Below are 26007 nucleotides of genomic sequence, written 5' to 3' on the forward strand. Positions count from 1 at the left end.
TTTATACATTATGCTACAGCCTGACAGACAGACTTCAGAGGTCACAGCCTCAACGGATAAGGAGATGGATATGCTGCAAGCAGTTCTACATCAGTACACCACAATGGCCTCCCTCACCAAGAAGCTTCAGGAACATCAATCAACCCCAAAAGCAAACATAGATTATCTTACAGAGGACATTCTGGTGGATTTGGAGGATGATGACAAGTGCCCCTCTATAGAGCAGCAGAAGCTTAAAACCATGGAGGAGGAACAGAAGAATGAATGGGACGAAACGTGCCCTTTTATGGAACATGATCAATTGCACTTCAGGAATTACATGGATGCCAGGGTGCACAGCTGGCATGATGAGGAGAGAAAGGAACTGCTCGGAAAAAAGACTTTAGCTGAAATCCATGAAGCCACAACAGAAGAGCTGAAAACTGCAGCAAACCAGTTTCCAGCGAAGGATGAGACCATCCTACAACTCCAAAAGTTGCGGGAGAAGAAGGAGGGACGGGTTATCCGCCCTCAAGAGAGAACCTTTGAGGACCTTCTGGTGGATCTAGAGGCTCTGGAAAAGATACTCTCTGCAGAGCAGAATCTTAAAGTTGCTAAGGAGCACAGCTGGCATGAGGAGAGAAGGGAACTGCTTAGAGAAAAGGAGGCTTTGGCTGATCAACTGAATGAATGGAAGGAAACATGCAATATCTTAATGGAACGTGATCGGTCGCACTCCAGGAATGAGACGGCTGCCAAAGAGGACAGCTGGCATAAGGAGATAAATACACTGCTTGGAGAAAATGAGGCTTTGGTTGAGAAGTTCAACTTTGAAGAGCAGATGCATAAAGCCCCAGAAAATTTGAAAACTGCAAACCAGTTGCTGGTAAGGGATGAGACAATCCTAGCACTCCAGAAGACATTGGAGAAGGAGGAAGCTATCACTGGACTTCAAGGTAAACATCAGTCAGCCCCCAAAGCAACCGCAAATGAAATTACAGAGGAGCTTCTGGTGCTTCTGGAGGCCGACGAAACGTTAATCTCTGTCGAGCAGAATATTAATCCCATGGAGGAGGAACAGAAGAAAGAATGGAAGGAAACATGCTTTATGGAACACAATCAATTGCACTTCAGGAATGACATGGCTGCCAAGCAGCACAGCTTGCATGAGGAAGAGCTGAAAACGGCAACAAGCCAGTTGCAGGTGATGGATGAAACCATCGTACAACTTCAACAGATGATGGGGAAGGAGGAGGAGATCGCCAGCCTTCAAGAAAGTCATCAATCAACCCCCAAAGCAACCATGCATGCTCTTACACAGGCCCTTTTGGTGCATCTGGAGGCTGTAGAAAAGATCCTCTTTGAAGAGCAGAAACTTACAGTCACAGAAGAAGCGCTGAAAATGGTAACAAACCAGTTGCAGATGAGGAACGAGACCATCATAGAACTCCAAAAGATGATGGGGAAGGAGGAAGAGATCGCTAGCCTTCAAGAAAGTCATCAGTCAACCCCCAAAGTAACTATGCATGATCTTACATGGGGCCTTCTGGTGGATCTGGAGGCTGTGGAAAAGATCCTCTTTGAAGAACTGAAGCTTAAAGCGTCAGACGAAGAGCTGCAAACGGCAAGAAACCAGTTGCAGGCGAGGGACGAGACCATCCTACAACTCAGAAAGGCACTGGAGAGGAAAGAGGAAGAGATTGCCAGCCTTCGAGAGAGACTCGGCATTCAGACGGGGGAGTACAACAGGAGTCTGAATGAGAAAGAGAAAGCCTGGCGAGACCAAAGTGAACAAATGGAAGACCTGTGGAAAACGTGGGAACAGATGAGGCAAAAAGAACACACGTCACTAAGAAAACTGATCCCCAGTGATGGCGCTGTTGTTGACCTGGAGGACTGTCCCCTAGGTTTCCCACGCCAGGAGACCACAGCAGCTTCCATGACCAGGCTTCAGGGACATCAGTCCGCCTCCATCGCAGCGCTAAAGGAACATCAGTCAGCCACCAAAGCAACCATGAATTCTGTTACGGAGGACATTCTGGTGTTTCTGGAGGATGAGGACACGTTCCTCTCTGCAGAGCAGAAGCATAACACCACGGAGCGACGGAACAATGAATGGAAGGAAATATGCTCCATGGAACGTGATAAATTACTCTCTGCAGAGCAGAAGCTTAAAGCCACAGAAGAAGAGCTGCAAACTGTAGCAAACCAGTTGCAGGAGAGGGAGGACACCATCCTTCAACTCCAGAACGCTTTGGAGAAGAAGGAAGAAGAGATCACCCACCTTCAAAGGATACTCCGTATTCAAGCGGAGGAGTACCACAGGAGTCTGAATGATAAAGAGAAAGCCTGGAAAGAGCAAGGTGAACAAATGTGGAAAACGTGGGAACAAATGAAGCAAGAAGAGCTTGTGTCACTAAGAAGCCTGATGACCTTGATCAGTGACACATCTATTGTTGACTTGAAGGGTCAGCTAGAGAATGAGGTAGAACTAAGTAGAAATGAAGCTGTCTTTACCAGGGGAGTCGGCCCTTTTGACCATTTCAGTTTTGAATGAAAGTGCTATGATGGAGGATGCCTAGCTGTCAAGGGTGCAATTTCTTGTGCACAAAGTGTCTGTCACTAGGCTAGCAGATTCCCACTCATTTTTGTTCACATATGATCTATACTTTTTGAAATATCTAACTTTTTTTTAAATCTCTTTTCATAATGAGTCAATGGGACTCGGATTGAAGTCTAAGATCCACATGAAGCCATGCCGTTATAGGACCCAGTTTTGTTTTGAAATATTGAACTTTAATTTATAATGGAAGTGAATGGTGGTCAGGTAAGGTTTAAGACTGACCTGACCACCATTCACCTCCATTATAAATTAAAGTTCAATATTTCATGCTATTTCAATATTTCATGCTTTATTCCTCTTCCTCCCCACAATGCCTGGCTCTGTCCCGTTGCTGTTAAACAGGCAGTTTCCTTGTAGGAAAATAGCAAAGCCCTGTAATAATCTGGCTCATGATCTAATAGCATAATTAATTCCTGTGTAAAAACAAAAACAAGTTAGTTGAAGGTAAATATGATTATTGCAACTCCCTCCTTTCTCTCTCAAACCCTGTCAACCTGTCAACAGAATGCCACGGCACACCTGGCCCGCACCCTCACTAACCTTTAACACGTCCCTCATTTTGGATTCCTTTCACTACTGTCTTGGCTTCCGGTTGCTGCCTGCACCCAATTCAAGACACTGGTGATGGCCTGCACAGCAAAACTCAAGGGCATGGCAATCAACAAGGTTCAGTGGTGGAAAAAGTACCAATACTGCAATATAGAAATACTCAAGTAAAAGTCCAGAATTCAAAATGTACTTGAGTAAAAGTACAAAAGTATTGGTATCAAAATATACTTAAAGTACAAAAAGTAAAAGTACTAAAATATTTGAAAATAGCAGATCTACAAGCTCACAATGTGTCGCCATGCGACGCGTTGTGAGCTTGTAGATCGGCTATTTTCAAATATTTTAAGGTTGCCTAACGTTGCCTAAATAGGGCTAAAGTGGTTAATATATGTTTTATAATATCATAATTGATATCTGAAAAATAACAAGTAACTAAAGTTTTTAAATAATTGTAGTGGAGTAAAAGTAGGCCTACAATATTTGCCTCTAAAATGTAGTGGAGTAGAAGTAAAAGTATTGGAAATTGGAAATACTCAAGTAAAGTACAAATACCTCAAAAATGTACTTAAGTAGAGTACTTAAAGTACATGTACTTAGTTACTTTCCACCACTGACAAGGTTGCTGCCCGCCCCCAATTCAAGACAGAATCAACTCGACTTGGGTAACAAAGAATTGTGGAAATCTTGTTTAGATTTTACCAGAAGATCAATGACTGTCATTGAGAATCATTTCAAATGGATACGCAGTGATATCAGAAATGGGAACGCCGGTATACTATACATATAAGGTGGAGAATAAATGCCTAAATGTCTATCTGTGGGACTGGGAGCATTAAGGAAAGAGATTTTTCTATGTGTCGCTCAACAATCGCTTGACAGCTCTGCAGTTACCTTGAAATGATAGATATTGCCTAAAACATAAATATGTAAGCACAAGCAGTAACAATACAAAAAAAAAACTATCACAATAACAAGTCCACAATACAATATTTAAAATAAGTAAATAAATAATGTTGCTCAAAATGTCCACTTATTTTTGACATGCTCAGAATAGACTGTAGATGCCATGGTTTGTGATTAATGAGATGCATTCTGCTTGTTTGAGGCTTTGCGCCGCTTTAGTCCCTAGAAGTAGAGGCAGTTTGTTTCACTCATTACTCCGCTGCCATTCAAACAATACAATACAAAGATTTGGCCTGAATACCTATGGTAGATGCCTTCACAGGCCCACGGTGAAATATCCCTAGTAAGCAGTGATTAACAGGCAAAGAAAAAATGGGAACATTGTGTGCCTTGTTAAGAGGCATTATGTGTGCTTTGCATACTCTAAAACATCTTAATAAAATCTTAATAACTAAGTGCAGAAACATATAGCTTTAATTTGCATAGAAATGGCTAGATTACTGTAGAGCAGTGATACTCGAATAGCTGAACCTGTGGGCCACATTACAGAAATGGCAAGGGGCCAGTTGATAAAATGACATAAAATGACAACACAATGACAGTTCACCCAAAAAATTACGTTTTTTTTTCTATCAATTAGTCACCCCATGGAGACTTGAATTAATGGATATTCTTTGTTTTTATCGCATTCCTAAGCTAATAATTTGATGACCAGTGGTAGGCAGCGGTTCCGGTAGGAGAGACAAAGGAGACTCTTTGTGTCTCCTAACGGAACCGCTGCCGGTCATCATATTTTTGGCTTAGGAATGAGACAAAAACAAAGAAATATCCATTAATTCAATTCTCCATTGGGTGACTAATCGATAGAAAAAAGTCATTTTGGGGGTGAACTGTCCCTTTAATGATACTTGCTGACTTTTGTCTTTCATTAGCGCCTTATATTGTCGATCTTAACAACTGACTGTTTTCCTGCAAATTAAACATAGTGGTATTGAATTTGCATGAGATGGTAAAATGAAAGCCAAAGCATCCGTCCCATTTTGGATTAAAGTGCCGGTTCTCTGCATCAACTTTTCGGGGCTTGCTGAGGCTCATCTTTTCTGCTGCTCTGAATGGGGTCAGGCAGGTGAGTCCAAGGTGACTTGATGTTCCGCTCCATGGTTCCGCTGTGTTGAATGAATGCACACAGTTTTGCCTTCCTGGATGATTATTCATGCAATAGTAATTAATTAAAGATAAGATAATAACTTCATTCTGTCTAAAATAATTTGATTGATTGATTGTGGGCCCAGTCAAAATTGCGCTGTGGGCCGGAAGTGGGCCTGAGTTTGAGTATCACTGTGTAGAGATTATTAGTCTGCAACATCAGTATAGGAATTTAAATAACTATAAAATTACTATACTAATGCCGCTACAATGTCTGAGGAACCAGAACAAAATATATGTAGGCTACTCTAATTCACAATATTAAAAAACTAACTGCAATGCAGAAATGCAGACTTTAGGGCGGCCCTTAATTGGGACAGTATCAGGATTGGTTTTCCAAGCATGTTCCCATGCTAGCTCTATTCACTGTTCTAGCCCCAGCATTTATTTCGATTTGAATTGTGACTTTTTGTGCTGTAGCACGGAGCCCTCCAGTAGCCATTGAGTTTTTTTTTTTTTTTATGCGTTCACTCGAATTCCCCTCAATGGCCACAGGAGGGCTCCGTACTGCAGTGTTGATTTTGACAGCAACTTTTGGTTTAGTTTTAGTCATAGTCTTTTGAATAAAATACCATTTAGTTTTAGTCATATTTTACTAAATATCTACTAATATCTGTCACTATATAAATGCATTAGTTTTTGAGTATTTGCTCTTTATGTAAGGCAAACACAAATATTGTGAGCTTGTAGATGTGCTATTTTCAGAGCGCAACACCTGAGCGCAACCAAACATACTTGTCTTAGTTCTACTGGATCTCTTCTCCACTAGTCCCTCCCTAACATTTTAGGGAGGGACTTTAGTTTTTATTTGTTGACAAAATTGTCAGTATATATTTTTTGCATTGTACATGTATTTTACGTTAACTTATAATGCATAGTATATTTGTAATACATTTTAATGAAGCCATTTTAAAGTGTAAGAATGGAGCAGCAGAAACAACATCAAGTTCTTTCTTGTATTGAGAAGCAAAAACGTTTTTTTAATAGAAACAGTGAAGATGCAGTCATCTAAAAATGTACAAAAAAGTGTGATGTTGGCTGACTGACAATTCTGATGTACATAGAGGTACCAACGCACACAATATGCATGTTTTATTCTGATTACATAGAAGTACCAACACACACAATATGCATGTTTTATATCAGGATAAGAAAAGTCAGTTGCATGTGAATAAACTTTATATTAGTACATTCCAACGTCCTTTTTGGAAGGAGAAGTCAACTCGCCCCCTCTGTCCCTGATGTTTAGCACTGTCCTCCGTTAAGCATCTGCTTGCACATCTCAGTGTTTAGTATGGACTTATAAGGTTGACTTTACAGATAAACATAAAGTCTCATTCTCAATCCCAAACGAACAGAGCTGCAGGAAAACCATGACGTTGAGCATCAGCAGAAAAATCTAACATTCTTACTGTGTAAATCAATCACAAATCAATCACGCAGGGTTTAGTTTATAGTTTGGAGAAGGCTATGGTCTTGGGACTCTTCTTCTCCATGGAGGCCTGAGCTGACTTCATTACATCATGTGTCTGAAGCATGCTCATATTCCAAGTGGCCTGGAAATGGAGAACAAGACAATGACGCATGTGAATCAAGTCATCATCAATCAAATGAGATGAGTATTATGAGCTACTTGTAAAAGAAAAAAATACAAATCGAAAATCAATGGATATTGACATAACCATGCTAAGAGATGCACTATAGCATGGTTAAAAAGTCTGTCCTCTGGGACACATGGGTAGATGGCCGGGTCATGTGTCAGCAACGGTTCAATTCTGTCCGGAGACCAGTATTGAGTTGCAGGTGGTGTTGTACCCACTCTATACCCTCAACTTACCGTTTCTTTACAATCCTCTCAAAAACATGCTGTATTATGTCTTTAAAAGGTAGGGTAAGTGATTTATTTTGTTTAAAATAAGTGTTAAATAGCTCTATATTTTGATAGTACTCATTGTTATAGAGTGTTTGTTCAGTAACAGGAGTCTCCATGTCTCTCCAGCTCTTTATTAAACAGAAAATGCATTTTCAGTGCTCTCTTCTGATTGGCTTAAAGGGGTATTTCACTTTCAAATTTTTTTTTGGTGATTTCGTCGTCTACTCAGGCTTTTGTGAGCCCCCCAGACAGTTTTTAAGTGCTTGATTCAATATTTAGATATTAGATATTCATTTTATCAGACACGCCCCCTTCTTATACAAACCCATTGTAACTTCAAACTCTATTTTTAACATGTTAGATTCATCAAAAACACCCGTCCTTGGTTCTGGTGACTCATACCGCCCCCCTAATACGCGAGGGGGCCGTGTTTTTTCAATTACTTTTTTCATTTATTTTTTATATTTTTTTGGGAAAATTAAAGGTAGGGTAAGTGATATTTTTGGGTTAAAACAAAAAGTATTTTGTTAAAAGGTTAAAGCACTATATTCTGATAGTAATCATTGCTATAGAGTGTTTGTTCAGTAACAGGAGTCTCCCCGTCTCTCCAGCTCTTTAATAAACAGAAAATACATTTTCTGGTAGGTGTCAAACTCTCAGCCAATCAGGAGAAAGTACCCATTTTTAAGCTTAATTTTTATAGTGTTCCAGTTCCAATTTTGCATGCTCATTTCTTTGTGTCATCACTTCCAATTTCACTTGTTTAATCTGTATCCTGATTGATTTCTCTATCCTGATTGGATAAAATTGGAAATGAAACTGAAATGAAAATGCATTTTCTGTTTTATAAAGAGCTGGAGAGACATGGAGACTCCTTTTACTGAACAAACACTCTATAGTAATGAGTACTATCAGAATATATAGCTATTTAACACTTATTTTAACCAAAGAAAATCACTTACCCTACCTTTAAAAAAATTAAATACAATTAAAAAATAAAATAAAATAAATGAAAGAAAATCTCGGAAAAACACGCCCCCCTCGCGCATTAGGAGGACAGGGTGAGTCACCAGAACCAAGGACGGGTGTTTTTGATGAATCTAACATGGTTAAAATGGAGTTTGAAGTTACAATGGGTTTGTATAGGAAGGGGGCGTGTCTGATAAAATGAATATCAAATATCTAAATACTGAATTGAGCAACTTATAAACTGTCTGGGGGGCTCACAAAGGCTTGAGTAGATGATAAAATCACCAAAAGTTTTTTTGAAAGTGAAATATCCCTTTAAATGCTGTCACCTACCTGAAAATGTATTATATTCTGTTTACTAAAGAGCTGGAGAGACCCCTGTGACCGAACAAACGCTCTGTAGCAATGATTACTATCAGAATATAGTACTTGAACCTTTTAACAAAAACAAAAAAATAACAAAAAAATATCACTTATCCTTCCTTTAAATGTTCATAAAAGTCATTACACTACGTAAAGATGTTTAAGTAATACTATACTATGTAGCCAAAGAAAGTCGTACTCCTATATTGTCAAAGGAAATGGCCAATTCTTTCCTACAAAAGAATGTGAAGAAAAAGGGTGTAAGAGAGTAATACATTACCATGTAGTCCAGTCCCTCTGCTACACTGTGGTCTCTGGAGTAAATGAGGTTGACTTTGGTTCCCTGTACAGCTACCGGGCTACGACCGGCAATCTCGCTGGCCATTTCCAAGGCTCCAGCCATCATGGCCTCCTTGTCAGCAAACACGCGGCTAAAGAGAATGTGAAGTGTTTTGTTCATAAATGATAAGTCCACAATCTGGGGAACAAGTGCACGCAATTTACTACGGTACTTTAAAATATCAATGTTTATATTATGGACACACGCCTACCTGACTAAGCCACAGCTCTTGGCCTCATCTGCATACAGCTTTCTAGCAGTCAGAGCAAGCTCATTCACGAGGCTAAAAATGAGTTGAAAGAGAAAAGCAACAACATTGACATGATACATTACTTACTGGTGATTGAAGCATGTGTGAGTATGTGTTCTTTTTTATATGACATTTTTACATAACCATTCCACATCAATGTGTTGTGTAACCACTTCTCTAAATACAATTTTTATTCATGAGCGTCTTCCCCCTTACTTTCTTACCAGATACTCAAATTGAGTGCTTCACAGGAAGTGATGCATGCTATCGAATTGTCTAAACCACACAGTTTTATTCTGAACATAATCTAGTTGTTAACGAGAAAGAGGAGCTCAAACGTATGCTACTGGTACTAGCTCATTAGCCATTTGCTAGTCTTGCTCTTGCGGTAGCCAGAAGATTAGCTAGATGTCTAATGTCTGGTGCACAACTAATGAAAAGTGGTTATGGGGCCGTGTCCACCAAGACGTTTTTGTTTCCTGAGCCCTGCATGTTTTAAATAGTTTACCATATTTTTGGAAACCCCAGCAGTGTGATGAGGCACAGAGCATTAATGTTGCGATCATGCATTCATGTGTGGAGTTTTTATCTGCTTGCTGAATTAGTTTTTTTAACCCGGGCATTTGGAAGCGTTTTAGGCAAGCGCCTTGGCGTTTTCAGCCGGGAAAAAAACATCTCGACGGACAGGGCCCTAAGAACTGCCCTCTAAGACAAAAGAAAAGCGTGACAGACACAAGAACCATGGACCTCCTGACTTCGTCCAACCTTTGACTTCCGTTACAACCGAGCTAATCAGAGGCTTGCCTAAGATCTTCTCTGGCACAACCCAGACAAGCTGACTTGTGATTCAGACCCTCTGTGGCTGGAATTGATGATGTTAAGAGGTATGGGTCTGACCACATGAGCCTAGTCATGGTTTTGCGAAACTACCAAACAGCAAATCCTACAGAGTGTGACTACCATTCCTCTCTCATACCGATTATCTATAATCATTCTAGGATCATGGGAACTCCATTCTGCTGGTAGCTTGCACAGTTGCTGAGATGTAGAAACATTATTTTCAATCTGGATGAGACCGTCTAGCAAAGAGGTATTCAACAACTGTCTATTTATTACCTTCGACTGCCAATGACTTTAGGAAGTCTTTGGAGAGTTCCAACATCTGCTGCAAGACCAATATCCACTTCCTACAATATGAGACAAGATGAGATATAAAAAGTTTGCTGTATTATAGAAAACATGTATGACACTTTTCATACATGTTTTCCACTCTAAAAAATAAAGACACTTTTTTTGTGCTTTATCCTTTTGACAGATATGTAGAAATATATGTTTATGTACAAACTTCAATCAATAAAATGCATAGCTGAAATCAGAACATATTTTAACTGAAACCCAAGTAAACCAATTTTCAACATCGGGGTTCTTACTATGTCGAGATACTGAGATGCATGCTGGGACACAGCCCATGTTCATCTTGCTGAGAAAATATAATGCCCTATTTTATTCCACATTATTTTACTCCCCCTTCTGAAGGCACAGTACATGCATGCCCCCCCAACCCCCGATAAAACTATGAATCTGATCCAAAATGTAATATTCCATTCGTTAGTCATCATCGTTATGGTTTGCTCTAGTGCCTATTGGAGTATTTAAGAAAAAAGGGGAAAAAAAGATTTTGTCCCAGATTTCTTGCAGAACAACATCTTAACACATTACCTGCCAAACACGAGTATAACCGTTGTTGAAAAATACACCCGCTATTGCCAACAACGAGTATAACCGTTGTAAAAAAATAAAAAAGTTTTAAAAAAAAATTGTCTTTTTTTATTTTTATTTATCCACACAGAACCAGAGATATCACGATCCAAAGATTTCTAGCTCCATTCACTCCTTGGTTAACTTATTACTTTAAAATCCTGTATCTCGGCTCCTGTGTACTTTTTTTTTTACCATGTTATTTTGGGAAAAACATGCTATTTTCAACTGGCTGCAATTATGGAACGGATTACCGCAATCGGATTATTTTTTTCCACGATTCTACGAGACTCCTGTGTGTGTGTAATGAGGGGATCACCGTGAGGACGGTGATCACGGAAAATATTTTGTGACTACTTACAAAATGTTTTTTTAACATTGCAAACAATGCTGGCAGTGGGGGAAGTAAAAAAAAACAACCCTCTGGCAGGGAATGTGTTAAAAGACCCCGCTTATCAGGAAATCAATATTGTTAAATCCCCTGTTTTAATGCAAAAAAAATTAATAGAAATATCTGTTTTCATGATTTCTGCTTATTTCTGATAGTGACAGTGAAAGAGAGACAGGAAAGGCAGGAGAAAGAAAGGAGATTACATGCAGCAAAAAGCCTCAGATTGGAATCGAACCAGGGCCAGCTGAGGGAACTACTATAGCCTTATTTACGTATGCGGTATGAGCTCTTACGATAGATTAAAATGTAGCCATACCTTGACTTGGAACCATGCGTCTTGGGTACATAAACGAATATCACAGGCTGTGATCAGGTCAACTCCTGGAATAAGAGACAGCATGACAAATCAGCTTACCGAGTCTTCCTCCAGTCTAGTGCAAGTTCTACAGGTTTTAAAAGTGGGTGTAATATGGAGGATAATGGACTTGAAGCCAGATTATCATGTTGCTTGTGGTGTTTGTTGTTAGGCATTGTGGCAATATTATTACCTCCTCCTACACAGGCTCCGTGGACTGCTACCACCACAGGTTTTGGGCACTTTTGAAAGAAAAGAGAGTGTCAAAGCACAATTCCAACCTAGACATGTCCACCATCTCCTACCTAGAGTAATAATCCATGACTGTGTAGGTTATTTAGTTTGATCCAGAGGTTAAATTGCTGTGGGTATTTAACCCATTAAGACCGGGAACACATCTGTGTGTCATTTTTAGATTTCTTTGGCTATTCAAAAAAGCAGATACAGCTATGTCAGCTATGAGCTTGCAGATCTGCTATTTTTGAATAACAATTGTGAAAATGTGTGCAAATCTTTGAATATATATATACACATTTTTAACTCAAATATTTGCTTCTGGGGGTCCCTGGAACAAAATATTTTGAGATGGGGGGGTCCACAGACAGGTATATGTCCATTTTGGGGGGTCCTTGACATGAAAAAAGTTTGAGATATTATGGCAAAATCAGTTAAAAAAAAAAAAAACTGTTAATTTGTAGAATCCCCCAGAAGCAAAGATTTTAGTTACAAATGTTCACTTTAAAAATATATATATTCAAAGATTTAAAAAATTTGGCAATTCAAAAATAGCAGATCTACAAGCTCGTTAGTAGATCTCGGTGCCGCGCTATGAGCTTGTAGATCTGCTATTTTTGAATTGCCAAAGAAGAAATGACACACAGATGCGTTCCCGATCTTAATGGGTTAATGCGTTAGTGAGTGTGACCTGATTCTTTCATTCTTTTCTCTGAAAAGGCCACCCTGACACAATATACACAGCGTCAGAGTGTAATCATTCACCTTCTCTATAACAGAGAATGTCTCCTGGTATTTGGCTATGATTCTTCTCATGTTCCAGGAGGTTCTTGCCATGTCATCCCCCTCTGGCTGAAGTATTTCACTGGCCATGTCCATCAAGTCAATACCTGCACACACACACACACACACACACACACACACACACACACACACACACACACACACACACACACACACACACACACACACACACACACACACACACACACACACACACACACACACACACACACACACACACACACACACACACACACACACACACACACACACACACACACACACACACAATGTGATTTCATAAATTAATGCCTTATTTTATACTTTGGCAAGTGTCAATAGCTGATCTAAAAGCTAACAACGTGTCGTTGTGATCTTGTAGATCTGCTATTTTTGCAATTAATGGAAAAGGTTGGCCTATAATAACATGCCCAAAATGGGGATGCCAGGTTTAAAGTGCTTAAGTTTGTCTCTGGGTTTTATAAATATCTAACAAAAAAAAGAGCTTGTGACTAATTTATAACCTCGTACCTCGTGCTAAATTATAACTACACTGGAGCCATTGGAACACAGATTCTTTTTAGCTTTTCCTGAAAAGTAACAGTTTAAGACATGCAGGTGAGATAATCATCTTGAAACAAGCACTAATATGTCAAGTTCAACAACTATACATACCTGCAGTAAAAGACTTCCCTGCTCCAGAAAACACCACTACTCTGCAATCTGGGTCTCCGGCTATTTGGTTGAAGCAGTCCACCATCTCACTGGTAAAGAGACAGCATGTTCATGTTAAACCTCCATTCTGGATTTCATTACAGTGTTCAAATCAACCATTTAAACCGTATGCAGTGCACTTCATTGACAGGGGCCAGAGGTCTATACAAGGCCCACTCCTATTTTCCTCTACACCAAATGTCTTTACCGAAAATAGCCGCAACGTTGTGTTGCAATCACATCTGCTATTTTGGCCGCATGTTCGCCCCAGAATCGGGACACTGTGGTGAGACGCAGACTTAATGGCTTTCTGTCTTTCATCTTTAAATCCTGTTTTATCTTGATTTAGAGTAGAATAAAAAAGCAACCTGTTAGTTGAGTGGTTAGGGCGCACACCACATGGGCGTGATGCTCTGATCAATGTCAATGTCGCTGTCAATAAAGGATAAAAAATGCCTAAGAAATATCTTTAAAAATATATACCATACATAGAAAATGAAAAATAAAACACATATGATCGGGTTACCCAATGTTGTGCCTTAAGCAGAGTACTGGCAGTAACCTCGCAGCATACCCCCTGTATGAGTGTACAGTATGTAAACAGACTGAATGATAGTGCAGTCTAGTCATACCTCCAGAAAGCCCTGTTCATGGCGTTGCGTTTCTCTGGCCGGTGTAGTTCAACATGAGTGATGGACTCAGCTGGATGATTGATGGCTAAGGTGGTGAAGGGAGGAGTTGGGCCACCCGCAGAAGACATGCTTCTGACTGCACTGCAGAGTGGGAGCCACAGACACCTGTCTGAGAGAGAGAGTGAGATGGGAGCCTCCTAAATACACAAAGACTAAAGCCTGGTGACAGATGGTTATACGCAAAGGTGGTTATACACAAAGACAGACACTTTCCCTTTGTAACCCTCACATCATGAGGCTTTCTGCAGTACCTTCAAAATAAACAACCATTGTAGACAGGTCAAAAGCTATAACAACCTGATTATCGGGTGTATCTATCTAACTTCTCTCAGTTGTTCCTCATATGATTTTTCGCATAGAATCCATTTCTGCTTGGGCCATTTTTGTATTGCACATAGTTAATGAGATAATTTGCATATTTGATTAAACTAGCAGAGTAACGAGTAGTGGTCATCCAACTTGTGTTTTGGTGGTTTTCTGGTAAAATAATGAACATTTCATCTCATTCAGGTGTAAGGACCTTTACAGAGTAACCATTGGGTATGTTTATGGTAGCTAATTAGCATATATTATGCATATGTTACGACTCAAAGCAAACGCATGGTCATTTTCTGTTCAGTGTTACTCAAGTACTTATTTTTTACAAATATTATTCTCGTGACCACTACTGAAGCGGTAAATGTCCCAATAAACTGCTCTTTGTTCATGTAATAAGCTAATTATGGCCATACAAATAGGTTCAATATATCAATTATTATGACTTTTAAACCATATTTCTGGAAAACAATGGTCACATACCAAACTTTTCACAGTTGATCCCAAGGTAATTTGTCCTGTAGAATCCATCTCGCTTAGGACATTTTTGGATTGTGCATATGTAATTGGATAATTTGCATATTTGAGCAAATTAGTGGAAATAAGCATAATAAGGCTGTAGGTAAACCAATATAAGTGGTATTTAGGGCACAAAATATTCAAATTGTTATCAGATATGACATGCTTAAATATATATATATATATTTGTTTTTTTTTAGAGATATTGCAGATTAGGTAAATCTTTACATTTATTGTTAAAATATGAGTTCCTTTTCATAAGAATATCATAGCAAAGCAAATTATTTGACTAAATTAGCCTAAATAGTGTAGCGTCCAAGAGTGTGCACTGGGTTAAGGGGGGGGGGGGCATGCCATAAAGCTGCAATTCTGTAAAACTAAGACATATCAAGATACACTTGAACAAACATGTCAAATACGTTCGTGTTACTATATGGTTAACCAGTCTGAAGAGGTTTGTATGGAATAAATTGCTGCTGCCAGCCATTGTCCTATGGTGTGGCATAACCTATCTTGCTCAAGACATTGTTTCCAGACCAAACCTGTTCCTGCGAGCTACGTTTGTCAGGAAAACACAATCCTTTATTAACCGTCTGTTGACACAGTAACGTGGCAATCTGTTGATTACAGTGAGGCTGGTCCACTGTGTGTAGGATACATTGTTGTCTTTGACCAAAAGTGCCCCTGTAGATCACGCAGGGAACTGTCCAGCTGATCCAACTCTGAGTCTGGTTGTGGACCACATCACTGTCCTGCTCTCATTTGTATGGGTTCAGGGGCAGCGGGGCTTTTGTGGTTCCCATCGGTCACTGTAACAGTGTTGTTATGGAGATGGCCTGCTTGATGGTGCACCTCGAAATTGTTTCAAGCCATCGGGTCATCTGTCCTTCTGTACTTTAGTAATCAGTTGTTAAGAGATGTGATGGTTGAAAAAGTACAGGTGGAAATGCTTCACAGCCTGCACCACCACCAACAGCTCTGGTCGGGTCAGGCAGAAGATCAGGGAACAGCTTACCAAACCATCATTTCTCTGCTCTCTTCCTCCTGAGACAGCACAGTGCAGGCCCCCATCACTGGCATCTTTTACCATGATATATTATTATTTGGGTCAGGATATACTCGGACTGAGGTTCTAATGAGTACCTTCCATAGCTGTTGCATGCCTCGTCCCAATGTGTCAGCCTGTGTAAGGAGCTGGTGTTGACTGCAAATTTCCACACAAACAGGCAATAATATATATATAGGTCCAGGAAGCTGCACAGCCATCCAATGTTCCAGGAGACTGACCTATGACTTTCATTGCAATGACTATGTGCCCCGGTTCTCAACATTGGTAGCAGCCAGAGCATAGGACTTTTTTCTGTCTTTCCAGTGTCTCTTGTGATTGATGGGAGACACCTGCTGTAATGGCTCTTCACTGTCCCCATCATCACACCCCCCCACTTGGCTTGTCTGATGTAGGCAGGGTCAGTCACACCATGGATGGTATTGGTAACATGTAGTATGGACTCTTAAGCATTCTGCTTCTTTGAGGGTATTGGGGAAATGGGGCATGGATTTGCTCTCTAAAACGGCCAGGAAGGAGTCATTGAACAAAGGCTTCTGGCACCAATTCCTCATGGACATGACGCAAATTGTAATAGCTGCATTGGATTAGTCCATGCAGCTTGGTGCCATAGGCTCCTATGCTCTACTTTTCTCCTCCATCTACTGGACAATTGCCATCCTCGAAGGCAGACTGGCCAAATGCTCCTCTGGTCTGAGGATTGTCTGTGCATGTAACGTCTGTCCTTCAAAAGGCAAGGTGGGCAGATGTTTCATTGTCAGACAAGCCATTGCGTTGAGCCCCTATTTCAGCCTGGAGGCAGTAGATGTTGATAGGCCCATTTCCATTGTAGCAAGGTAGCATGGCACCTCCGTAAGGTGGTGCGCTACCAGTATGATTCCCAATGCAGAGTCATTGCTGCCTGTATCCCGCTCATGCCTGCACTTTTTGGCTGCACTGGCACATTCTTGCCAGTAGGAGAGGGTGGCATCTTCTGAGGTATAAACTGGTACCGTCACCCTCTGCTCACTGCCATCCAGTTCTCTCTCTGCCTCTTCCAAGAGAATCCCTTCCAAAACATTTCCCATAGAAAAAACAACTAAATGACACGATAACGGCACAATAGACGTGTGTGTGTGTGTGTGTGTGTGTGTGTGTGTGTGTGTGTGTGTGTGTGTGTGTGTGTGTGTGTGTGTGTGTGTGTGTGTGTGTGTGTGTCTCGAGGCAAGCTAGGAAGTCCCTCTCCTGACTAATGCACACCAAAAAGCCTGGGTACGAGCCTAATGCACAACCTTAGACCCTACAATATTTAAAGGTATCATGACATTCATTTTCACTTTTTTTATTTTCAATGTTTTATTTGGGGTTTTATGACCTCAATTACACCCAAAAAACCTGAACTTAGAACATTCAGTGGATTTTCTGTGGTCTGGGGTTTTCTGAATAATTAGGCTGAAAAGTAATCTGAGCTTGGCCCTTCGACAGTGAGGTCACAGTCGATTAATCCCGCCCACTCTCCTCCTCGCCCCTCCCCTATCCTTTCCTTTGGGGGGGGCGGAGCAAAGGCGATGATTGACAGGCAAAATCCCTCACCAGCGACACCCGCAGGCAAAGATTTCTTTTTTCATTGCAGTTGAAAAGGCTTTAGAAATGTGAGAGAAAAACACCTGCCATTGATCACTGGAATGGAATTTTCACTTTCAAACTTTTTGTAAACTTTTGAAGGACCAGGACAAAGACTTTGAATGTGGTGTAAAAGTGAATGTCATGAAAGCTTTAAGCTAGTTTACAAAAATAATTAGTTTTGTTGTGTTCTTATGAAGAACTCATGCATTAATAATAAATGTAAAGATTTATCTAATTTGCATAATTGATCTGCAATATCTTATCTAAAAACACATTTTATATACACATTATATTTGTTAACAATTTTTATATCTGGTGCCCTAAAGATATTACACCGTCTCTTACACCCACATAATTATCTCATTAAACATGCACAATGCAAAATGTCCTAAGCAGAAATGGATTCTACAGGAGAAATTACCCATAGAAACTGAGAGACATTTGGTAGTGACCATTGTTTTCCAGAAATATGGTCTAGAAGTCATAATAATTGATATACAGAAACTATTTTTATGGTCATATCAGGTTCTTATAGCTTTTGCCCTGTCTATTGCTTTTGTCATCTTTCTATAGCTGTTTTGGGGACCGTACCTATGTTCCCCAGGTTCTATGTTCCCCAGGTTCTATGTTCCCCTCCCCCCAAAAAAAAGGTTCTATGTTCCCCGGGTTCTATGTTCCCCGCTCAACCAAAAAAGGCTTCTATGTTCCCCACTCATCCAAAAAAAGGTTCTATGTTCCCCACTCAACCAAAAAAGGTTCTAAAAAAGGTTCTATGTTCCCCACTCAACCAAAAAAAGGTTCTATGTTCCCCGCTCACCCAAAAATGCAGGAAATGGTGAGACATTTAAAAAGGTTTAAATACATGTATTTATACCCATTAGTTATTTGTAATTTTTCAGTTTTTAAAGTGTCAAAATATCATGTTTTGAAAACTTCTTTGACATGACTCAAAATCTATTTAGGGGTCACGATACATTAATTTCACGGTACATATGATACGATACACGATATTGGGCTCACGATATCGATACGATATTATTAAAATTTTTACTATCATCAACATTGGCCATCATCTTCAGTTTCAAAGTGCTTAATTTATAAAGAATATAAAAAAAGTTACTAGAAAAAGTGCTCCTCGGAGCACAGGTCTATGCTAGGTCAGGTATGTTATTGTGGCCTCCTGGTGGCGGTATAATATGCCAATGTGAAAAGGGTGCCATTTCTTCCTAGGCCTTTCACGGCAATCGGACACTGCATTTATGATTTGTGTCATTTTGTTCCAAAAATGTGTTTTGCTAAATTAGACCTGCTGGTGGCGCTATAACAGGCCAATGTGAAATGGGTGGCATTTCTTCCTCGGCCTAGTGGGAATGTGCGTGTGAAATTTCACGGAAATTGCAAGCTGCGTTCATGATTCGAGGCATTTTGTTCAAAACGGACCAATCCTGCAAACTTTGGAAGCCAACCTTAGCCAATCAGGATGGAATATGGGAAATCGGACAGATCCGGGTTGATCACATGACTATAGAGATACTGTGTACCGATTTGCACGTTTGGATAAAATCTGTAGGAGTAATGTCAAAAAATGGGTTTTTCACAAATCGGCCTCCTGGTGGTGCTATAACAGGCCCATGTGAAAAATTTGGGGCAGAGGTTCTGAATTGGTATCGAGGGAGTGTGTGTGCACAGTTTCGCCAATGGTGCCGGAGATTAGCTGGTAACACACGGACAGGACACACACACGGACGGACGGACGGACGGACGGACGGACAGACAGACAGGGGGTAAAACATACTCTCTCGCCGTGCCTTTCCATATGACCATGATCACATGGTCATATCATATGACCATGATACTGACATGATATTGACATGATACTGACATGATACTGACCATGATACTGACATGACACATGATACTGACATGACACATGATACTGACATGACACATGATACTGACCATGATACTGACATGATACTGACATGTTACTGACCATGATACTGACATGATACTGACATGATACTGACATGTTACTGACCATGATACTGACATGATACCGACATGATACCTCATGTTTAACCTCATGTTTAACCGCAATACAATCAGGGCCACAGAGATCTGCCTTCATACTGGAGGGCTGTCAGCCGTATCATTTACATGGGCTAGACCGTTTACATTTTTGATTTTGCCAAATTTGATAGGCATATCTTCCATTTTGTACTGGAATTTCTTCAATTTTAGTGTAGTTCTGGTGTTGTTTTGCTTTTGTTGTTGTTGTTAATGATGCATGTTTTTTTATTGGCTATATCCCCCAACCCCCTTGCCTTTTTGACAGGCATTTCCTCTTGTCTGACAAGGTTTATTTTTTTCCCCTACATTTTGGTGTAGGCCTTTTATGGTGTTTAAAAATAAATAAATAATGTTAAAAAAGTTGATACTGTCATGATACTGACCATGATACTGACCATGATACTACCATGATACTACCATGATACTGACATGATATTGACATGATACTGACCATGATACTGACCATGATACTAACCATGATACTGACCATGATACTGACCATGATACTACCATGATACTACCATGATACTGACATGATATTGACATGATACTGACCATGATACTGACATGATACTGACCATGCTACTAACATGATACTGACCATGATACTACCATGATACTACCATGATACTGACATGATATTGACATGATACTGACCATGATACTGACCATGATACTGACCATGCTACTAACATGATACTGACCATGATACTGACCATGATACTACCATGATACTGACATGATATTGACATGGTACTGACATGATACTGACATGATACTGACATGGTACTGACCATGATACTAACATGATACTGACACTTGCCATGAAACTGAGCATGATGCTGACCATGACACTGACCATGATACTGATACTGATTATAAGATGTAACAATTTTCTCAACAATTTGACCAGTTATGGCCCGGACGGCTGGCGTGGCGGTCCGGGCACAGCGTGTCGCGAGTTCGACTTTGCTGCGTGTCACTTCCATCTCTCTCTCCCCATTTCCTCTCAGACTACTGTATACTATCTAATAAAAGGCAGATGAAGCCAAAAACAATTATATAAAAAAAAAAAATCTTAATGTAACAAATTATTACGTTATTATATTATGCAAAAACCCGTTATTGCGCTATCGCTCATGATTTTATTACATTATGAGCTCTTATGACATTTAGTTTATTATATTATGAACTGTTATTACGCCGTTATTACATTATGAGTTGCTACAAGGTGCTCTATATCACCAAGATGGCCGCCAGGGGAAAGGGGCGGGCAAGTTTCTGATAGTAATTTCTCCCCATTATGTTCAGTTGTGTTCAGAGAGGTTATTAATAATTGGAAATTAAAAATGTATGCATTTTTGGGTGAGCGGGGAACATAGAACCTTTTTTTTGTTAATGGGGAACATAGAACCTTTTTTGGGGTAAACGGGGAACATAGAACCTTTTTTTAGGTGAAAGGGGAACATAGAACCTGGGGAACATAGAACCTGGGGAACATAGGTACGGTCCCGCTGTTTTGAGGCCTTGCTCTAATTAAAACAACTGGATAATATACAGCATAAGAAATATTTCAACTTCTAAATGGGTCAACTGTGAGTGGATGTGACCTTTCACTTAAATAAACATAGCCATAGATCACACGACGGTCGTCTGTCACGACCGTCATGGATGAACTTCAACCTGGCGTTTGCACTTTCTTCCTTTTTGGTCCGTACATCTACATAACACGTTCAGATTTCAAATATAAAGTGCTGATGTCGTAAATTGGCCATGATCAGGCGGAATCAACACCATTCCCAGTGCAAGAATATACAAGAATCCAGTTCGAAAGACGGTTTTGTCCGTAGAAATGTATTTATTCCCACAGACGTTGACACCTGTATTGCCAATCCACAGAGTGTACTTAAATCACAACAACATCACAATATATACAGACAGACATTTCACATAGGACCTCCTCTCTCTCCTCCTTCTTGACCACTCATAAACAAACCCTCCAGAAACAGGCCCCTTGGCCAGCCCCTTCTCAGTCACCCAATCTGTCTTGGTTTCAACACAGAACATTTATCTATCAACCTGCACTTTTACACAAGCTCATAATATGAAATCCTTGTTTAACATGTTATTAGCTTCAATATAAGACCACAAATATATGTATTCAACATTTTATGAATGATTTAGACAAAAAGAGATAACTTAACTAACATTACATTATTCTTAGATATAAGAGCAGCTGGTTGAATCAGCTGTCTCTGTCTGTTGTGACTCTGGGCCCTATTTACCTTTCATCCTAAAGCAGTAGTCACAGCTTCACACCTGTTCAGAGCAAAAGGTCTCACAGCACTATTTTCTTACCATATAAGGTCTCACAGTCTATTTCTCAATTTAGAATGCTATTAGGCGGGTGCAGATATGGTTTGACCCAAAAAAAATTGGAACAAAAGGTTTCTCAATGGTTTATTGTAGTATCAGGTGTACTTAATAACATATCAAAAGTCTACCAAAATCGGACCACTAGAAATGTAAAATTTTCAAGATGGCCACCGCCAGTTCCTTAAAAGACCATTACTCCTCCATTATTTATCCTAGGCAAGTAATTTTGGTGTCTAACCCTATGTTTTGGTGATCTAGGAATCCAATTAGCTTATATAAATTATAGTGAAGTGATTATAAGTACAATTATGTATTGATAAGTACAATTATGTATTAAAAAATTGGTTATAAGGGTATTTATGTAAAGAATTAAGAAACTTGTCGTGACATAATGCCCAGCATTGGTGATTTTACTTATAATTCAAATTCTGTTGAAGCTTTCAACAATTTATTTTGGGAATAAATGCATTATTACTGCGTGGTACTGTGAAATTAGTCAAAACAGGGCCGCCGCGTGAAGGCTCAGTACCGCTAAACCCTATTTTTTTAAAAACTTTTTTCTTTCATGCTTTTGTATTTTACTTAGAAGTTCTGCCCGCTACGCGGGCAGAATTCTAGTACCCCCCCTAACCCCCCCAAAGAAAATGTCGTTTGGGGGTACAAAATCATGGGATAAAAAAAAAAAAAAAAAAAAGTACTGTACTGTACTGTACTGTACGGTCTGTACTGTACTGTACGGTCTGTACTGTACTGTACTGTACTGTACTGTACTGTACGGTCTCTACTGTACTGTACTGTACGGTCTGTACTGTACTGTACGGTCTCTACTGTACTGTACTGTACTGTACGGTCTGTACTGTACTGTACTGTACTGTACGGTCTGTACTGTACTGTACTGTACGGTCTGTACTGTACTGTACTGTACTGTACTGTACTGTACGGTCTGTACTGTACTGTACTGTACTGTACGGTCTGTACTGTACTGTACGTACTGTACTGTACTGTACTGTACTGTACTGTCTGTACTGTACTGTACTGTACTGTACGGTCTGTACTGTACTGTACGTACTGTACTGTACTGTACTGTACGGTCTGTACTGTACTGTACTGTACGGTCTGTACTGTACTGTACTGTACGGTCTGTACTGTACTGTACTGTACGGTACTGTACTGTACAAAGCGCAAAACGAAAGCGAAACCTAACTGCAGCATGCAAACCGAAAGCGAAACCTAACTGCATCATGCAAACCAAAAGCGAAACCTAACATGCAACTGACACCGGTGACTGATTTTTTTCCCGCTTTCAGCCAGTCTGCGGATTGTAGTATAGATATTGTTTTTGTATTTTTCTCACAATTCAGTCCGTATTGTCTGCTACTACACCGTTATGTTTGGCAAGCAGTTTTGCAATTACAGTAGACCATATGCAGGAGGCTTTCTGGGGCAGCAGTTTTATTGGTCATAACTGGCACAAAGTGATTGTCCTCCAATCTCCATCCCCAATCCACCGGATTCATGTCACTCTCCATTTCAGTCCACACCATGATCTGGTAATAAACTCTTTGGCAGTGATATTTAGTCAAGGACTCTGTTGGAGGGAGATGTTCTGGGTTGACAAATGATTTGGCAGACACAATTTTCTTGCTAAGAAGTTTGTAGCGCAAAGATGAAAGTGAATCTGTATTCTTGCCACCAAACATAACTGCCATTGCCTTGCTCCCAAGGTCCTCTACCACATTTTTTGCTTGATTTGGGAGCAGATTTGGGAGCAGAAACCCATTCACCATATTGGTGTATGGTAAAGTCAGCATAGGACTGTGCAATGACACCATAACTGTCACCCATTTTCCATGGCAAGCGATGAATCAGGGAGCCACCATCAAGGACATACTGTTCAGTTGGTGGGATAGAATCCAGTATAGTTTTCTTTGATTCCTCGCTTGACAGTTCAGTCACTGCCTGAGCTAGTTGGGGTTTGTCAGCCTTACGGAATATTTATTTGGCTTCAAACAGGGCTGCAGGGAATGGGCTGAGCTCATAGGTCATTACATCTTCCAGTGAAAGGTCTCCGGTTTTTGACATAATCAGAAATCGTTGGAACAACAGACCAGGATCAATGGTTCGGTCTTTGGTAACTTTGATGCTAGACTCATCTGCAAGGGTTTTTGCCCGGTCTTTGCGTTTGAATGAGATCCCAAAAATGGGCTTTCCAACATTTTTTTCAATGAACTCATTCCCAACAGTCTCAAACTCATGAATATTCACGTCTTCTTTGGCGACTACACCAGTCACAATGTTTCTCAGAGATGGGTCTAGAGAGAATGGTTTAAAAGTGCCACGTTTTTCTTTGATCTTTTCCTGGTCAGCGTGATCTCGTTTCATCCTGGAATCTGTGGATTCTCTGTGTTGCTCACTGGTCGTGTAGATGAGATCATTGAATTCCTGCATGGCATTGTTGTACTAGTTAACTTGAAATGGGAGACCATTTCAAAGGGTTTTAATAGAGTCACAAACTAAATATTGGAATTCACAATTATCTAATTGTATCTGCAATTTGGACAAGTCCAATGGATTCCTAGGCCCCAAAAACATACGGTTAGACACAAAAAGTACTTGTCTAGGATAAATAATGAAGGAGTTAGGCTGTTTTAATGATTTTTTGGGCATCGTGGACGCCATCTTGAAAATAACACCTTTCCAGTGATCAAACTTTGGTAGACTTTTAGTATGTTATTCAGGACACCACATACTACAGAAAACAGTTGAGAAACCTTTTGTTCCAATTTTTTTTGGGTAAGGTGCTTTTTTTTCATATATGCACCCGCCTATATTCCCACACTGTTATTAACCCTTAATAAATGATATAGTCCTGGATATACCATACTGACCTCATGGCCACGGATGTTACAATTATGTACGGGCCCTCAGAAGTACCCGTATGTTCCGTATTGTTCAATACAAAGCATTTTAATCCGATCGGTGACCATTTTCTCATAGAGTTATAGTGTATCAGAGTGCAATACACCTCCCAACCAATAGGGTCGCGCAGTTGAAAGCATATGGCGAAAGCATATGTGGCCACCGATCGGATTAAAATGCTTTTTATTGAATAATAAAAAGGAAAATACGGGTACTTCTGAGGGCCCGTACATAATTATAACATCCGTGGCCATGGGGTTAGAACTTTATATTTGAAATCTGAACGTTTATGTAGATGTACGGGCCAAAAAGAGAGAAAGTGCAAACACCAGGTTGAAGTTCATCCATAAATGTCATGATATATGATTTATTTATATAAAATAAACATAAAGTGAGCTAGCTAAAGTGAATGCTGTCACTTACTTTACATTAAAAGTAGAATCGTATAGTAAACTCTACCTATGTTAGTGATTCATATGAGACTTTCATTAACATGCACTTACTTTTGATGAGAGCTGACCTGACAGTGAATGACAACATTGCCCTTTTCAATCAGTCCAGAGTCCAGTCGGAAATGAAACGTTAACGTCACTGCAGGCTGCAGATCCCTTCTGTCAGAGAGGTTAGGGTGGTGCAGGGTGCATGTGAACTGAAAGAGTCACTTCAATCCGTTCAGATGTCGTCTTGCTACTATCTATTCTACCCTGTCAACTTTAACCTACATCCAGCTAACTGTAGCTAGTAGAAACCTCGCCAAAAAGCTATCTCTGGTAGTAGCTGGGTGGTCCTAGCTAGAATCTAGCTCACAAAGACTCAAGGCAACTGTAATTAAGGCTTCACTTATTCTAATGTTTTAATTATAACAAACAGCATTATCACGGATGCTTGTCTATTATGTTGCTATTGCATGTCTAACAACAAGTTACCTAAAAATGTATGGTGTCCGACGAGGCTCAAACTCGACCACTACGCGTAGCGTAGGGTTAGGATCCGGATAAGATCCGGTTAAGAACCGGATCCAACATTGAGGAACCGGAACTGGTTTCATAATGAAAAGAACACACCACTGATTTCATTACATACACTCACTACGTGGACTTCACGTCTGCCATACAATTACAATTCTGAAGAGTTTTAATTTCAAGGACCACCATA

General features: G+C 40.0%; 1 protein-coding gene across 1 annotated transcript; it reads right to left on the reverse strand.

Annotated features, from left to right (window-relative positions):
- Window positions 1-6172: 6172 nt before the first annotated feature.
- LOC308086118 (delta(3,5)-Delta(2,4)-dienoyl-CoA isomerase, mitochondrial-like) lies at window positions 6173-25796 on the reverse strand. The gene is made up of 10 exons (XM_080429500.1): window positions 25356-25796; window positions 13923-14091; window positions 13252-13340; window positions 12559-12683; window positions 11753-11801; window positions 11521-11585; window positions 10172-10242; window positions 9017-9088; window positions 8746-8896; window positions 6173-6816 (listed from the first exon to the last, which is right to left on the reverse strand). The coding sequence occupies exons 1-10, from the start codon at window positions 25390-25392 to the stop codon at window positions 6712-6714; spliced, it is 933 nt and encodes a 310-aa protein (XP_080285626.1). The 5' UTR covers window positions 25393-25796; the 3' UTR covers window positions 6173-6711.
- Between the last annotated feature and the right edge of the window lie 211 nt (window positions 25797-26007).

Source organism: Gymnoscopelus braueri, assembly GCF_963280865.1.
Source record: "Gymnoscopelus braueri genome assembly, chromosome: 5".
Lineage (NCBI taxonomy): Eukaryota > Metazoa > Chordata > Actinopteri > Myctophiformes > Myctophidae > Gymnoscopelus > Gymnoscopelus braueri.

Bases quoted from the DNA above. Each gene is read 5' to 3' on its own strand.
- LOC308086118 (XM_080429500.1), bottom strand. From the start codon at position 25,392: ATGTTGTCATTCACTGTCAGGTCAGCTCTCATCAAAA. The intron at 13,341-13,922 runs GTATGACTAGAC...TCTCTTTACCAG, and splicing joins ATGAACAGGGCTTTCTGGAG to TGAGATGGTGGACTGCTTCA. The intron at 10,243-11,520 runs GTATGGCTACAT...CTCATATTGTAG, and splicing joins ACGCATGGTTCCAAGTCAAG to GAAGTGGATATTGGTCTTGC.